Genomic DNA, 13,896 nt, shown 5'->3' with positions numbered 1-13,896 from the left:
GGTCGTTGCCTCTGACAGGCCGCAAAAGACACGTGGAGAAGACCCGATCCCACATCAGAAAGCTGCATTGTGTTTGAAGGATGCCAGCGACCCTACCGGATGAAGGGCAGAGTTGGGGAGGCGAGCCAAGCCTGTGGTACCAACCTTGACTCGTGAATTGGAAATTGTAAAACCAAGAAAGAAACGCACACAGCCGGAGAGTTGGCAAGCAACCTGAGAGACCGGTGTGTGCTAAAGATTGAAGTGGCAACATTATCTCATACGTGAAGGTTTTACTATATGGAAAATAGTGTACGTGTTTTTCATGAGTGTGGCACACATAAGCATTCACATATTAATTGATACTGCTGCATGTAAACCTCAGCCCATGCATGTCCCAGAAGGCGAAGGCTGTATGCCAAAATTGCACTGAGGTAGCATGAACCTTTTCAACACATACTTGATTCTGCTGCCAATGTCGCTGATGACTGAGCCTTGTACACCCACTGAACCAACCTTGCCCTTACGTCTGCATTCTCTCCCGTGCAGGTGATTCTGAATACGCACAGTACACATGGCTCATGACCCCTGTGCGTCATCCACACACTCCAGCTGAGCTGGCATAAAACATTGCCCATTGGCGTACAGGCTTCTGTGTGGAAAGGGCATTTGGACTGCTGAAGGCACGCTTCTGGTGCCTAGACCGTACGGGAGGGGCATTGATGTATGCACCAGAGAAAGTTGGCAAAATTGTACTTACCTGTGCCTTGCATGTGCCACTGCCCCCCGATGCTGATGGGCAGCCACCTGGGGATGGGAGTGATGATGAAAATGTGCCCGAAGCCGGGGCACATGTACACAGGGAGGGGGTGAGGGAGGGGAGGTTGGCCAGACAGGCCTTGAATGACAACTATGTTTGATCCGGTGGATGGGAACATGTAACACATATCACTTGTAAAATAAAGAGCACTTTGACACAATCATGAATGCCCATGCTTTGTATGCATTATGAATGGTATTTATAATTGGTTGAACAATCCCCCCTGCCCCCTGTGAACTCCCCAGCACACAATCCCCGCCCCCCCCCCCAGAAATCCCCAAAACAGTGCAAGTGGGCCCTTGTTCCCAGGGCCCGGCAGAACTGCGCATGTCCATCTAGGATTGTCATGGGCACTTCTCACGTCCGGGTCCCTCTGGTGAGCGGCGTGGGAGATTGTGCAGAGAGCGGCGCCTGGGCAAAGCCTCCAAGGATCCCTCTGTGGGTGTTGTAGAAGTAGATGGAATGGCCCCTGATAACTACAGCTGCTGGCGGAGCAGATTGTTTGCCTCCTGCAACTGCTAAGCTTGTGCAGATTGGCCCGCACACAGCTCGCATACTCTTTGTCCGAATCCAGTCAGGGCCGCTGTACAGCCCTCCACCACTCTACGGGTGCACGCATTACCACCTGCCATGCTCTTGGCAGCATTGTGTATGGCATTGCGTATGGCACGGCTTATTGCCTTGATGTGGCGGTTGTGCTCAGCCGACATGGCCTCAATTCTCAGCTGTCGAGCCTCTATTACATCTAGCTGGACCATTAAAGCAGGTCCCGAGAGACAGGGCTTCACCTGGACTAGGATGGAGGCAATGCTGGAAATACTCAACGGTCGCCTTCAGTGGGCTGGAACTCTTTGTAGGGGACTTGGCTTCAAGCAACAATCTGAAGAACTCTGCCCTGTATCGCAAACTCGAGTCAGGGTTGTCCCCAAACTCATTAATGGTAACAGTTTGCAACACTCAAACTGACCAGAAGTGTTCAATCATAAACCGTCTCATGCCCTAACATCTGCCCTGCAACTGATATACCCCTAGCCAAACTGCAGATTGACACTGGACAGTCCCAGGCCCCACCATCCAGCCAGATACTCACACTGCCGCTTTACCCACGAAAGGGCATTTCCTGACTTGAGAGGGCAGGAAGAAGGCCAAAGGACAAGAGGTCCAATGGACAGGTTGAGGAGCATCTGTCATGGCCATTTTGAGTATATGGTACTTGCAATGGCATTATGTGGTAAAATGCAAAGGTGCTTGTGAGAAACATCAAAAACACGGTAGAAAAATATATGCTGTAACCAGCTCATCTTGGACACATAATAAAAGTAACAAAACTTTACTAAAAGAAAGGAAAAGGGATACAAAGTGACCCTGCAGCACTTCACTTGAAGGTGATGTGTGCATCTTAAAAACAACAAGGAATCTCATAAAAGGGCCTTAGGGACTGACCAGTGCCCCCAAAACAGATGAGCCAAGCAAGGGAAGTAAATCCAGGAGGTCTTACTTACCTCCAAAAGTCAGGACAAGAGTCAAATGATACGAGAAAGTTGGGGGTTGCATTGATGTCAATGGAAGGAAAGCTGCAATCCAGGACCATATACTCTTATGGAGTGAAAAGGGGATCAAGTGGCAGGGGCACTTCAGAAGTCCCTCGGACCACCAGAATTAATGTGAAACCCCCCAAAATGAAGGGTAAAAAAGCAAAAAGAGTAGGGGTCCCATAAAAAGAGACTGAAGAAGCCCCAAAAATGTGATTCTGCCCTAACACCTTCTCTTAATTCTGCTATGCTTTGTGATGTACCCCCTCCTCCTAGTCTGTGTTGTTTCCAGTCAGATTCCACTTCAGTGAAGCAATGCAGACTTCTATCCCAGGCTGCAGCCTGCTCATCCTTGTCTGAACAGATCTTGGACTGATTTTCCAGTGCATCAAGCCCAGATTTTCTTTTTGGGTTTGCTTTTTCGGATGACGGACAGTGGCTAATATATTTGTGATTTTTGTTGCTTTTGGATTCTGGTCATTTAAGAATTTCAGAATGGTTAATTCTCTTCTGGCGTGTATTGGATGGACTTGTCTGTATTGAACTTAAGGTTTCAACTGTGAACTGGATTTTTTTGCACATATTTCTAGCTGAGGATTTAGTTGTTTCTTCTTCTGAGATCTGTTTTCATGCTGGTAGGGCTGCTGAGTTAGGGCCATCTTATTTGTCACTACCTGGTCACCAGTAGCTGCCTCAGTGGGGAAGGGGTGGAGGGGCTCAACTCGCCATAAGCAGGTAGGGCTCTCAGTAACCTTTCTTGACCATTTCTTGTTTAGGAATATTTTGCGTGCTTGTGCTAACGTTATACATTTTCTTTTGCAGCTAATGATAAAAGGTATTGGTTTTGTTCCTGTGAGTGATCAAAACTTTGGAATACTAAATTAAATCCCCTGGGTATAAGAAAGGTCTGCGAGAGCAAGTACTGGGATTATTTGGTTCTGCACAGGTAAGCAATTAGCAATGCAATTGCAAGACACAATTGGTGCTGTCTTAACGCTGGTGCAAAAAAGGAATTGTGCTGTTGGTTCCAAAGAAAAATATGCTGAAATTGTGTGAGTTCAAGATCTAGCCATATTTAATAATTTCACTGGCACTACAACTAGCCCAAATCCTGCCACTGCTCCAGTCCAGAGAGCAGTGCAAAGCGGGTTATAGCTCCAGTTACATGGCAAGCAATATACATGTCAGAAAGAATGTACTTTTTTATTCTCTACTCTTTTTATCCCCTCTCTCAAATTATTTTCCTTCATAAACTGGGTTAAGATGTATTCATCTAGGGATGACACTAAGCTCATTTTCAAGCTACCTTCAGCCACCTCTTCTCCTTCACTCATCTCTGTCTGTCTGCTATCCAAGAGTGGTGTGCCGCCAATGATCTCTGCCCTAATGCCAGTAAGACTGAGATTCTCCTCATCGGCACATCCACTACCTCCTTTCCTGCCACTCTCTGGCCGGCCTCTCTTGGCCCTCTTGCTGCTCCCACCTGCAAGGGTAAAAACCTTGAGGTCATCTTCGACTCCACGCTCTCCTTCTCTCCTCACATCTGTGACGTCTCTAAGAAGTTGCACTACCAGCTGCACCTCCTGAGAGGTATTCTTTCTTTCCTCTCCTGCCCCCAGAAGTTCACTGTCTCCAGAGCTCTGGTTCTCTCTTGGCTGGACTATTGCAACAGCCTCTTTCTAATCTGCCTGCTTTTACTCTCCGCCCTCTGCAACTCATCCAGAACAGTACTGCAAGACGTTGTCCTTGGCCTCAAGCCCAGGGATCGTATCTCTCCAGGTCTGAAATCTCTGCACTGGCTCCCAGTGTCTGTGAGGATTCAGTTCAAAACCCCCTGCATTGTCCACAAGGCCTACTGGGGCCTGGGGCCTCAATACCTCTAACTCTCTTCCTAAATATCTTCCTTCTCGAGCTCTTCGCTCATCCGCCTCCAACTCCCTCAGGGTCAGTCGCATCGCCAAGCAAGAAATTGGTGGTAGATCTCTCTCTTCGGCTGGGGCCTCCCTCTGGAACAGCCTACCTGCCTCCCTGAAACTTCAGGAGAACCATCTCTGGTTTCGGAGGAACCTTAAAACCTTCCTCTTTGCTTCTGCTTTCTCTCCCCCTCTCCCCTGCTGAATTCCTGGCTGAAACTGCACTGGTTACCTCTCCACCCGCCTGATCTCGGACCTAGACCCCTCCAGTTGCACACCTGCACTGCCTCCCTGGCAACGCTTGCACCTTGGAACTGTTTTTCTGTATCCCTACAGTCCCCCTACCAGCACGTATGTCTGCACTTACCTTGCACTTGCCACTAGCTGGCCGTTTTATTTGTCTTATTTATTCTAGTATCCCATGTACTGCACTTTACCCTCCCCTTCCCCCACACACTTTTCCCCTTATCCCTTCCCATGCACTTGCGCGATCTGAATGACACCTGCCCTAGTAAGATCGTTGTCTGTCTCCCCTTTGTTCCCCCTCCCTTGCCTCATCGCGCCTTGAAACACTTGTGTATAGGCGCATTATAAATGCCATATCATAGCATATCATATATTAGAAATATTGTATTTTGATTGTTTGCTTGTATAACTGTTAAAAGAATAAATAAACGGACTGGCCACCAGGGGGCGCACGGATGAGCCCTGCTTCCGTGTGAGCTCCGATGCCGTGGGTCCTTGTGACGACTTGAGCCCCCGTCTCACGACCCCCCCCCGCACAATGAAGTAAGGAGCAGTTATACGAAGACCCCCCCCCCCCCGACACCCAGGAAAAAACATGGACGAAATCGACCAGGGGAACGCGGAGAAAGCACCGTCCGAACAAACGTGTTCTACAGCACGTGTAAAGTGAAAGTGAAACCCTGCTGACTAATACGGCTGCCAAACAGTGAATCCGACGGGACGGCCTAGGTTTGGACAAGAGGCCCGCAAAGTGCTTCCCTCAACCTCTCCTTCCTCCCCCTTCTCTCCTGAACGTCTGGGGAGGCAACGCTGTGTGCCCGCGGCAGAGGCGGAGACCGCAGAAGGAGTCCCCGGCAGATCCTCCCGACCTGCGTGTCACCGGAGACCCGGAGAGGCCCGCGGGCAAACGAAGGTGAGGAGCCTCCCCCTGCACCCACGGAGCGGGGAAGTCTGCTAAGCAGCCCCTCCACGCGCTGCCAGCGCAGCACTCTACGGGCGAACGCCACACTCCTCTTACTCGCGACCCCCCCAGGGGAGGTCCACCACCGCAAGAAGACCGCTAGTCACCGCGGTCAGGAGAGGGCGGAAGTACCCATCCACCACCGCATACTGGGCTCCCCGGACCACAAGCCCACTAAAGCCCCCTTCAGAGGCACGTCCTGAGCGCCTCAGCTAAGGAGACCGGCACCCCCCGGACTGAACGCGGCCTCAGACCGCGAGCCACATTAGAGCAGAACTGGGAGGGTGGCTGATGCTCTACCGGGCCGAATTGACCCGGAATTACGAATCACGGCAGCAGGGGATGGAGTGAAAAGAGCAAGTCCACTGTACAGGGCAGTGTACGGCCGAAAAGTGCAGACCAGTGAGACTGCTGGGGAAGTGCACCCCCAATCCTGCAAGATTCTCCGCAGACTACCAAGTGAATCTCCCCGGCGCTTCGCTAATCTGGTAAGGAATATCCGGGCTGCCTTGTCTACGTGATACTACACTATACTACCGTATAGAGGGTCAGGCCATCGAGTCGGGAGCGTGTGCCTCCTCTACACACAAGGACCACAGGCAGAGAAACTCTTGGAAGCCTGGGAAGTCCCACATAGCAGTGGAGGGGCAACCTGCCCCCCCAATACCTTGAACGAATTCAGGTGCACCCCTGCTAGTCCCACACCGTAACAAGCAGCACCAACGTCGAGACCTGTGAGGGGTCCTTCTCCAAACTTTGGTGACGTCATCGGACCCAAATCAGCAGCGCTGTCCGGACTGTGGAGCACGAAGTGAAGCATTCAGGCACCTTCTCAGTCCTACTACACCGCTGTAGAGATCTGAACATTCGGTTTTCCTTGATTCCACACACCTGCATCGCCGTGCGGAGGGTAGAGCCCCCGATTCAGGGGCGTGTGCCTCCTCTGCAATCTGCTGCTCAAATAACCCAAGCAACACCACAGTATTTCGGGAGACCAATGGACATAAAGGGTAAACTAGCTACATTCTCCTACGTCCCGACCCCTACCGAGAATCTGGACTCTACCATGGCGAATCAAGGCCCCTCGGTGAGTGAGTCCGCGGCTACCAAGGGGGACATCGCTGCTCTCCTGGGAGAAATTAAAAATATGGGTGCCAGTATCGGCTGCAAAATTGACAAAATCACCCAACGACTGGACACCATGGAGGAAAGGCTGGAAGGGGTTGAGAATAACCAAGCGTCCATAGATACCCTGGAGGTACAATTAGACTGCGGATGACTGAATTGGAGCAACGTGAAGAGAGCTTCAAACTTAAGCTTGACGACTTGGAAAACCGGGAGAGACGGAACAACCTGAGAATCTTCGGAATTCCGGAACGAGAAGGGGAAACGGAGAGTGATCTGAGGAACACCTTGCATGACATCATCAAACTCTTACTTGCTGATGATAAGGTTGATGAACCAAAGACAGAGAGAATACACAGAGCCGGAGGACCCCCAGGCGGACCTAGATCAGTCCTAGCTCGATTTCACCGCTTCCAGGACAAGACAAGGATCCTAGAGAAAGCAAGAAGCAGTGACTCAATTACCCTCCAAGGATCCCAAATCACGATATATCAAGATCTAGCCTCTATGCCCATGGCACTCCGACGCATGTGTGCCCCCCTAACCAAACATCTGAAGGAAAAGAATATAAGATACAGATGGGGATATCCCTTCTCTCTGTTCTTTGAATATAATGGGAACAAAATCAAGCTGAGTTCGGAAAAGGAGATCAAGGCGTGTATTTCAGTTCTCCTTGGTCCAAATACGGAAGAAAATGGTCGAGAGGACCCGCGTCGAGAAGAAAGAGGGTGGCGTATACAGGGGCCCAGAAGGAAACGAGTCAAGGGTTCAAGAAAATACCAGAGAGGTAATACCCCCTCCAGGGGGGAAGAAATGATGAATCACAACACTGGTAAAATGACATACATTTTAATACATATGTCCATGACCCGAACTGCCTAAGGATGTATGGGCTCTAAAGAGACTTGTGCCATGTAAACGGGGAATGGGGGGAATTGGGGGCTCAGTCAAGACTATGATGTTATAGTGATCTTGGGGACGTGCAGTAACGGTCCCCAAGGGTGGTTCGATGCCGGATATGTGTCTTCACTTGGGTCTGCACGAACTCCGTCAATTTGGGAGGGGTTGGGGGTGGGGGGCTGGGTGGACAAGAAATGCATAGAATATGATGCACCAGCGGCAACACAAAAGACTGCTCAAGAATATGTGAGTCTCTATGTAAGATACATTTACTCAATGCGGGTCACAAATCTACGATTGACATACTTTGAAAATGGCACCGGTTGAAGAGCAGAAGGGCAGGGAGTCCCTTAGGATAGGAACGCTTAATGTGAAAGGCCTCAATTCACCAACCAAGAGATCATTGGTGGCAAGGGAATTCCGTAGATCTCAAATTGACATCCTCCTTCTACAAGAGATGAAGTTCGCCAAGGGAGAAGAGAGGGGGATACTAGGGAAAAGAGGGGGAAAAGAATTCTGGGGCTCAGGCCCGCTCAGGAAAGGAGGGCTTGGAATCTTGATTAAAAATGGAATCAACCTTGAAGTGGAAAAGACTTGGTCTGATGTGAGTGGGCGTGCCCTCCTGATATCCGGGACAATCGCAAAGGTTAGAGTAACAGTGGCAGTAATATACTCTCCCAACATAGGACAATCCAAGTTTCTAGAGAGGAAAATACCCAAAATAATGTTAGAAGCATCTGGCCAGGTTGTTCTCTGAGGGGATTTTAATCTGTGGGCAGACCCGACCAAAGACTGGGAACCAGGCAACCCTGAGATAAGAAACCAACCGAGAAGTGATTACACGGGACTCTCCGACATAATGGAGATATATGATTTGCAAGATGTATGGAGAATTAAACACCCGCATGAAAGGGGTTACACATTTTATTCTAATCCGCACAAAACTTTTACCCGGATCGACTATTTGTACCTCACCAAGGACCTCCTTGAATCCACGACGTTGTCAGAAATCATTCCGATAACGTGGTCAGACCACGATATGGTCCTGTCAGACATAAGATGGGCAGACCTGCCGGTTCCAGGTGGGAAGTGGCGCTGTAATGAAGGCCTGTGGAAAGATGCAGTATTTAAGACTGAAATGGCGGCTGAAATTGAGGAATACCTTAAACTAAACAACAATGGGGAAGTCTCCAAACAAATAGTATGGGACGCGGGTAAGGCCACCTGGAGAGGTATTCTGATACGTGAAGGGTCTACCAAGAAAAGGGAAAGGAAGATCGAGCACAGGCTTAGGTCTGAAATATGCAAACTTGAAAGCGAGAACAGGGGACACCTGGGAGAAAATCATGACAACATTAGTACAGCGCAACGCAAAAGGGAAGAACAGACTATTGGAACACGAACAAATTGTGCGCAAACTTCAATTTCTCAAACAGAAATTCTATGAGAAAGGGGACAAAGCTGATGCACTACTGGCAGCTAGATTAAGAAAACAAAGGGCAGAGCGAACAGTGAAAGAGATGACTGAAGAAAATCCCACGACCCCCCCCCCACCCCCTACACCATACCAGAGACTTTTGCCAACTTCTACGAGCGATTGTATACCTCGGAAGTGACCCCAGGCCAATCAGACACAGATCGCTCTCTCCCCCTGGTGGATATGCCCAAAATCTTGTACTCTGAAACTGACCTATTAGAATCCCCGATATCTGAACCCGAGGTCCGAGAAGTAATCAAAAGACTCACTGTAGGCAAATCTCCTGGAGAGGACTGGTACACTGCTGGGTTTTATAAAACCTTCAGCGCTCAACTTATACCATTCCTGACCGAGCTCTTCAATGAGATACTAGAGACAGGGACAGCCCCCGACTCCTTCACAAAGGCCCTCATAACTGATTCCGAAAGAGGGAAGGAACCCCAAATACTGTAGCTCATATCGCCCAATTTCTTTACTTAACTTAGATGCCAAAATCTATACTAGGGTACTAGCTGCTCGGCTGGAAGTACTAATCCCTCACCTCATACACAATGATGAAGTCGGATTTATATTGGGTAGGCAAGGGGCAGATACCATGCGCAAAACTCTCCATCTCATCCGATCACCAGAGCTATCAGGAAACCCTGCCCTATTGTCGATAGACGCAGAAAAAGCCTTTGATAGAGTGGAGTGGGGATTTCTGAGGGCGGTTCTTTGCAAAGTGGGGATAGGGCCGAGATTCAGGAAGGGTATACAGTCAGTATACACATCCCCCAAAGCGTCTATCTCGGTCAATGTGGAATACTCCAGGTGGTTCAAACTAGGAAGAGGTACTAGACAGGGATGTCCCCTCTCCGCAATTCTCTTTGCGCTCTCCCTGCAACCGCTAGCCCAAAATATACGAGCCGACTCCAGAATGGAAGGCATGCGATTGGGGACTAGAGAATATAAGCTAGCACTTTATGCTGACGACATACTTTTACACATTACAAACCCCTCTGTATCCGTCCTGCACGCTCTCCAATTATTAGAGGAATATGGCCAACTCTCTGGGTTTAAAGTAAACAAGTCTAAATCAATATTGTTCCCTTTACAGGGTACGCAAGAAGAAGACGAAACTAGGTATTCTCCCCTAGGCCTTAGACTTGAACACTCTGTGCTTAAATACTTAGGCATCCAGATCACTAAAAACCTAACAGATTTATATGAGGCTAACTTCCCCCCGCTCCTTCGCAGTTTTCGGCTGACCTGCAAAGATGGGACAAGCTTACAATTTCGTGGTTAGGGCGGATTAACGCCATTAAAATGGTATGCCTCCCCCGATTTCTGTACCCTTTCCAGATGTTACCAATCGAATTACCAAATGAGTTCTTCGTAGAGGCCAAAAGGCTCATGTTGAGATTTCTCTGGCAGGGGAAGAGGGCGAGGATCGGGTATGATACCTTGACGCTTCCTAAGGACAGAGGAGGAGTGGGTCTTCCCGACCTGCAAGGATATTATAAAGCCTCACAATTACGTGTCCTTATCCCTCACTTGCGTGACCACAATGACCTATATTGGACCCACATGGACAACCATTATTTCTCTCCAGCCACAGTGTCAGAATGGTTATGGACCCCCCGTAAGAGAATCCAGCGGAAAATCAAGGGCCATCCAATATTGCGAACTATATGGACAATCTGGCAACCAGGCAAAGGAATGAACAAGATTACCACCTGGCCGTCTCCACTGAGCCACCTATGGTCCCCTGGTATGAACGACCAAATACCCGACGTAGGTAGATTCCAACCCTGGTACGAAGCGGGCCTCGAAAGAGTAGGGCAACTCCAGAGAAAAGACAACTTCATATCTCTTCCGGACTTAACTGAAGCCCTAGGGATAGGCCCACTATCCACCTTCCAATACATTCAGATTAAAGGAGTCCTCACGAAACCTATGTGGAAGGAAAAGCTCCAGAGAGAACTGACCCCATTCGAACAAATCTTGGACTCAAAGTCTGGACTTAAGGATTTGATATCCTTAATGTATAGGGAACTTATCGAAGCAGGTGCTGGGTCCACGGAACGTCTCAGGAGCTGATGGGGAAGGGACCTGGGGGAGGAGATAGACCCGGAACAATGGGAATTGATGTGTAAAGCTGCATCCAAAACATCCTTATCCACCCAATATAAATCACATGCCATTAAACTCTTACATCGATGGCAATACGATCCACTCAAGTTGTCCCGGATGTTTCAGACACTGAGCCCAAGATGCTGACGAGAATGTGGAGAGACAGCCGACTACTGGCACATGTGGTGGAGCTGCCCACACAAAGGTATTGTGGGAGGAAGTCCTGACATGGATCAAAGACATAGATGGCATACAAAGAGATGCTGATCCACGTCTGATTCTCTTTGGACTGGAGAGAGATGAGGGTGGATGGACCAGACTCAGAGGTCTTGCCCCACAGTTACTCCTCGCAGCCCGAGCGCTGCTGGTAACAAAATGGAAATCCAAAACAGTCCCAAGTAAGAAAGAATGGGTCTGCCTATCAACCAACATCTACACAATGGAGACGATCACTGCTTCTTTGCACAACAAAGCGTCCCAATGCGAGACCTTATGGTCAGACTTCCGAAGTAAACATCTTTCAGAGACGACGGACTCCCAATCAGATGATGACACTGGACCCTGAGTAAAAACAAAAATATTACAGCCCTCATTGAGAAAAGGTGTTGATCCCAGAACTGTAGAGGACCACATGATAAGTGGGTAGAACTCTATCCACTGTGATCATACTGATAGAGAAAAGTGATGTCTCAAAGATGTCTGCCCAGCTAGGGGGAGGGAGGTAGGAGGGTACGGGTTATGTTATTTTGCCTGTTACAACCAAGGAACAGACTTGAATATAGCAACGATTTATTGAATGATGAGATTCTAATGCTGTTTCTCAAATGTAACCATATGCTAACAGTGATGTAACAAGTGAAATGCTTCAACTCTTCTTTTTTTTGTTGTTGTTTCAAAACCAATAAAACCAAATAAAAAAAAAAAAAAGAATAAATAAAATCGGGGGTGGGGGGAAAGAATGAAAGAATGTTCTTTGGGAGAGGTGCTGTCAGTGGCCCCACACAGACAGTGCCTGTACTGCTCTGTCTGCCACTAGCTGTAGCCTCAATGCATAGTGAGGAGGAGACCCATGTGGGGTGCATTGGCCGCCTGTCTTTCTGCCATGGGCAAAATAAGCTAGAACCTGCTGAGAGAGGGCTGTTAAGGCTGGTAATGATGGAATAGGTCATGCAAACTGATATGCTGACAATCTTTCATCATGTATCACTGGATACAATGGAAACTGGACAGAGTCTTCATAGTAGGTGTTCAGTCATTTAATAAACAGACATAATGAAAATTAGCGATGATGAGCTAAGTGGGATTCTTATTCATCAAAATATGTGTTGCCTTATAAGGAACATTGACCATTTGCTTTTTAAATTTACTAAGATGATGTTCAGATGCCATAAACTATGGCAGGAGGCGCTATACAAATGAAAAATAACATAACATGATGATAGATATTCCATGCATAACCTCTTTCCAGCTTCACATTATCTGTATGTATTGGCTCCTGGCAAGGGACACAGGGTGCAGCTCTTCTTATGGAAAATCCTGCAAAGATGTCCCAATGTATATTTCACAATAGCAGGGCCCGGGGACCTTGCAAATAACCAAATGCGGCCCTTTTTAATCTTGTCAACAAATTCAATATTTGCTGCCTTACCACAACAGCCTCCCCACTTGCATTGTCAGTATTGAGGACACCAGGTGCAGAGTTGATCACAGCAGCATGAATTGTGTTTGGCAGCTGGGCATATTGTGGGTGCTTCTTCCTAATATGCTGCACCATCTTCGTCTGTAGGGAAGAAAAAATGGTTATCTGCAGTGGCAGCTCTGTTTTTACATAGTTCAGCAATGGAGTTTTCTGATATAGATGATAGTGTTAGGCAGAAGATATGTGTGTGTGTACACCATGTTAGGAGGATTTTTGCGAATCAGTATTAGTGTAGGATTCAGAGAAGCCAACCACAATGAACATGCAAGGTTCAAGTCCTAACAAAATCTTACTTGGTACTGAATGAGTGGTAAGGATTAGGCTGAGCAGATCAGAAGCTTAGTGTAAAGTACAGGCGAGTTAGTCGAGCAAACAATCGTCTACATTATGTGAGGCAGGCATGGTATCAAGAGAGACACAGACACAAAGGATAATAGTTTGAAAACCTTTATTTAAAGTCTTAGGGTTGGTGGAATGCCTAGTTTGCCACGATTCTAACGGGGGGTTTCCCTCAACTGATGTTTCTGAGGAGAGTCGAAGTCCTTAGGTCTAAAAATACAAATCTGTCTGTGAAACCTATACCTGCCCTCACTCTTGGAACAAATGTTGTGCTGGGTCTTCTTAAAAGAAAAATGATGTTTCAAAAAGATGTATAAAATAAGGCTGGTTTCAAGTGGCCTTTTCGTCAGGATTGGTTCTGCCAGTTCAAAACGGTTTATAGTGACTGTTTCGACAGTCAACGTTTCTACATACAGAAGTTTCTACACAAAAGCACCGAAAACAAAAAGGTTTGAATGCATTTTTTATTTGGTTTTATATTTTTAAAGGGGGGGGGGTTCCCCCCATTCCCTTTTCTTTTTAAAACAAACGTTTTTTTCTATATGAAAAAAAATAAAACCTGTAACATGAAAAAAAATGCATTCAAAACTTCTTTTCGATGCTTTTGTGCTGAAACTTTTGCACGTAGAAACTATTTTTTCGAAACTATGACTGGACAGCGTTCAAAACAGTTAAACTTAAAAGGTGCACTTGGAATTTTCCAGGCGAGGCTCTTGTTGCTTTGAAACAAATCAGTTCACAAACGTTCCCAAGTCAAAGTAATGTAACTCAAAAACGTGGCTTAGGCTCTTGC

General features: G+C 47.7%; 1 protein-coding gene across 3 annotated transcripts in view; it reads right to left on the bottom strand.

Moving 5' to 3' along the window:
• The window catches only part of PRDM10 (PR/SET domain 10), an 825,235-nt gene that overhangs the window by 193,823 nt on the left and 617,516 nt on the right, over window positions 1–13,896 (bottom strand). For all 3 annotated transcript variants that reach the window (XM_069614147.1, XM_069614145.1, XM_069614146.1), the window contains exon 17: window positions 12,714–12,845. In XM_069614147.1, coding sequence (XP_069470248.1) covers window positions 12,714–12,845 — 132 coding nt within the window. The remainder of the gene's footprint in view (window positions 1–12,713; window positions 12,846–13,896) is intronic.

Source organism: Ambystoma mexicanum, chromosome 9 (assembly GCF_040938575.1).
Source record: "Ambystoma mexicanum isolate Mex_15411 chromosome 9, UKY_AmexF1_1, whole genome shotgun sequence".
NCBI lineage: Eukaryota > Metazoa > Chordata > Amphibia > Caudata > Ambystomatidae > Ambystoma > Ambystoma mexicanum.
Note: the sequence above shows the minus strand (reverse complement) of the source record. Positions and strands in the feature narration are given on the sequence as shown.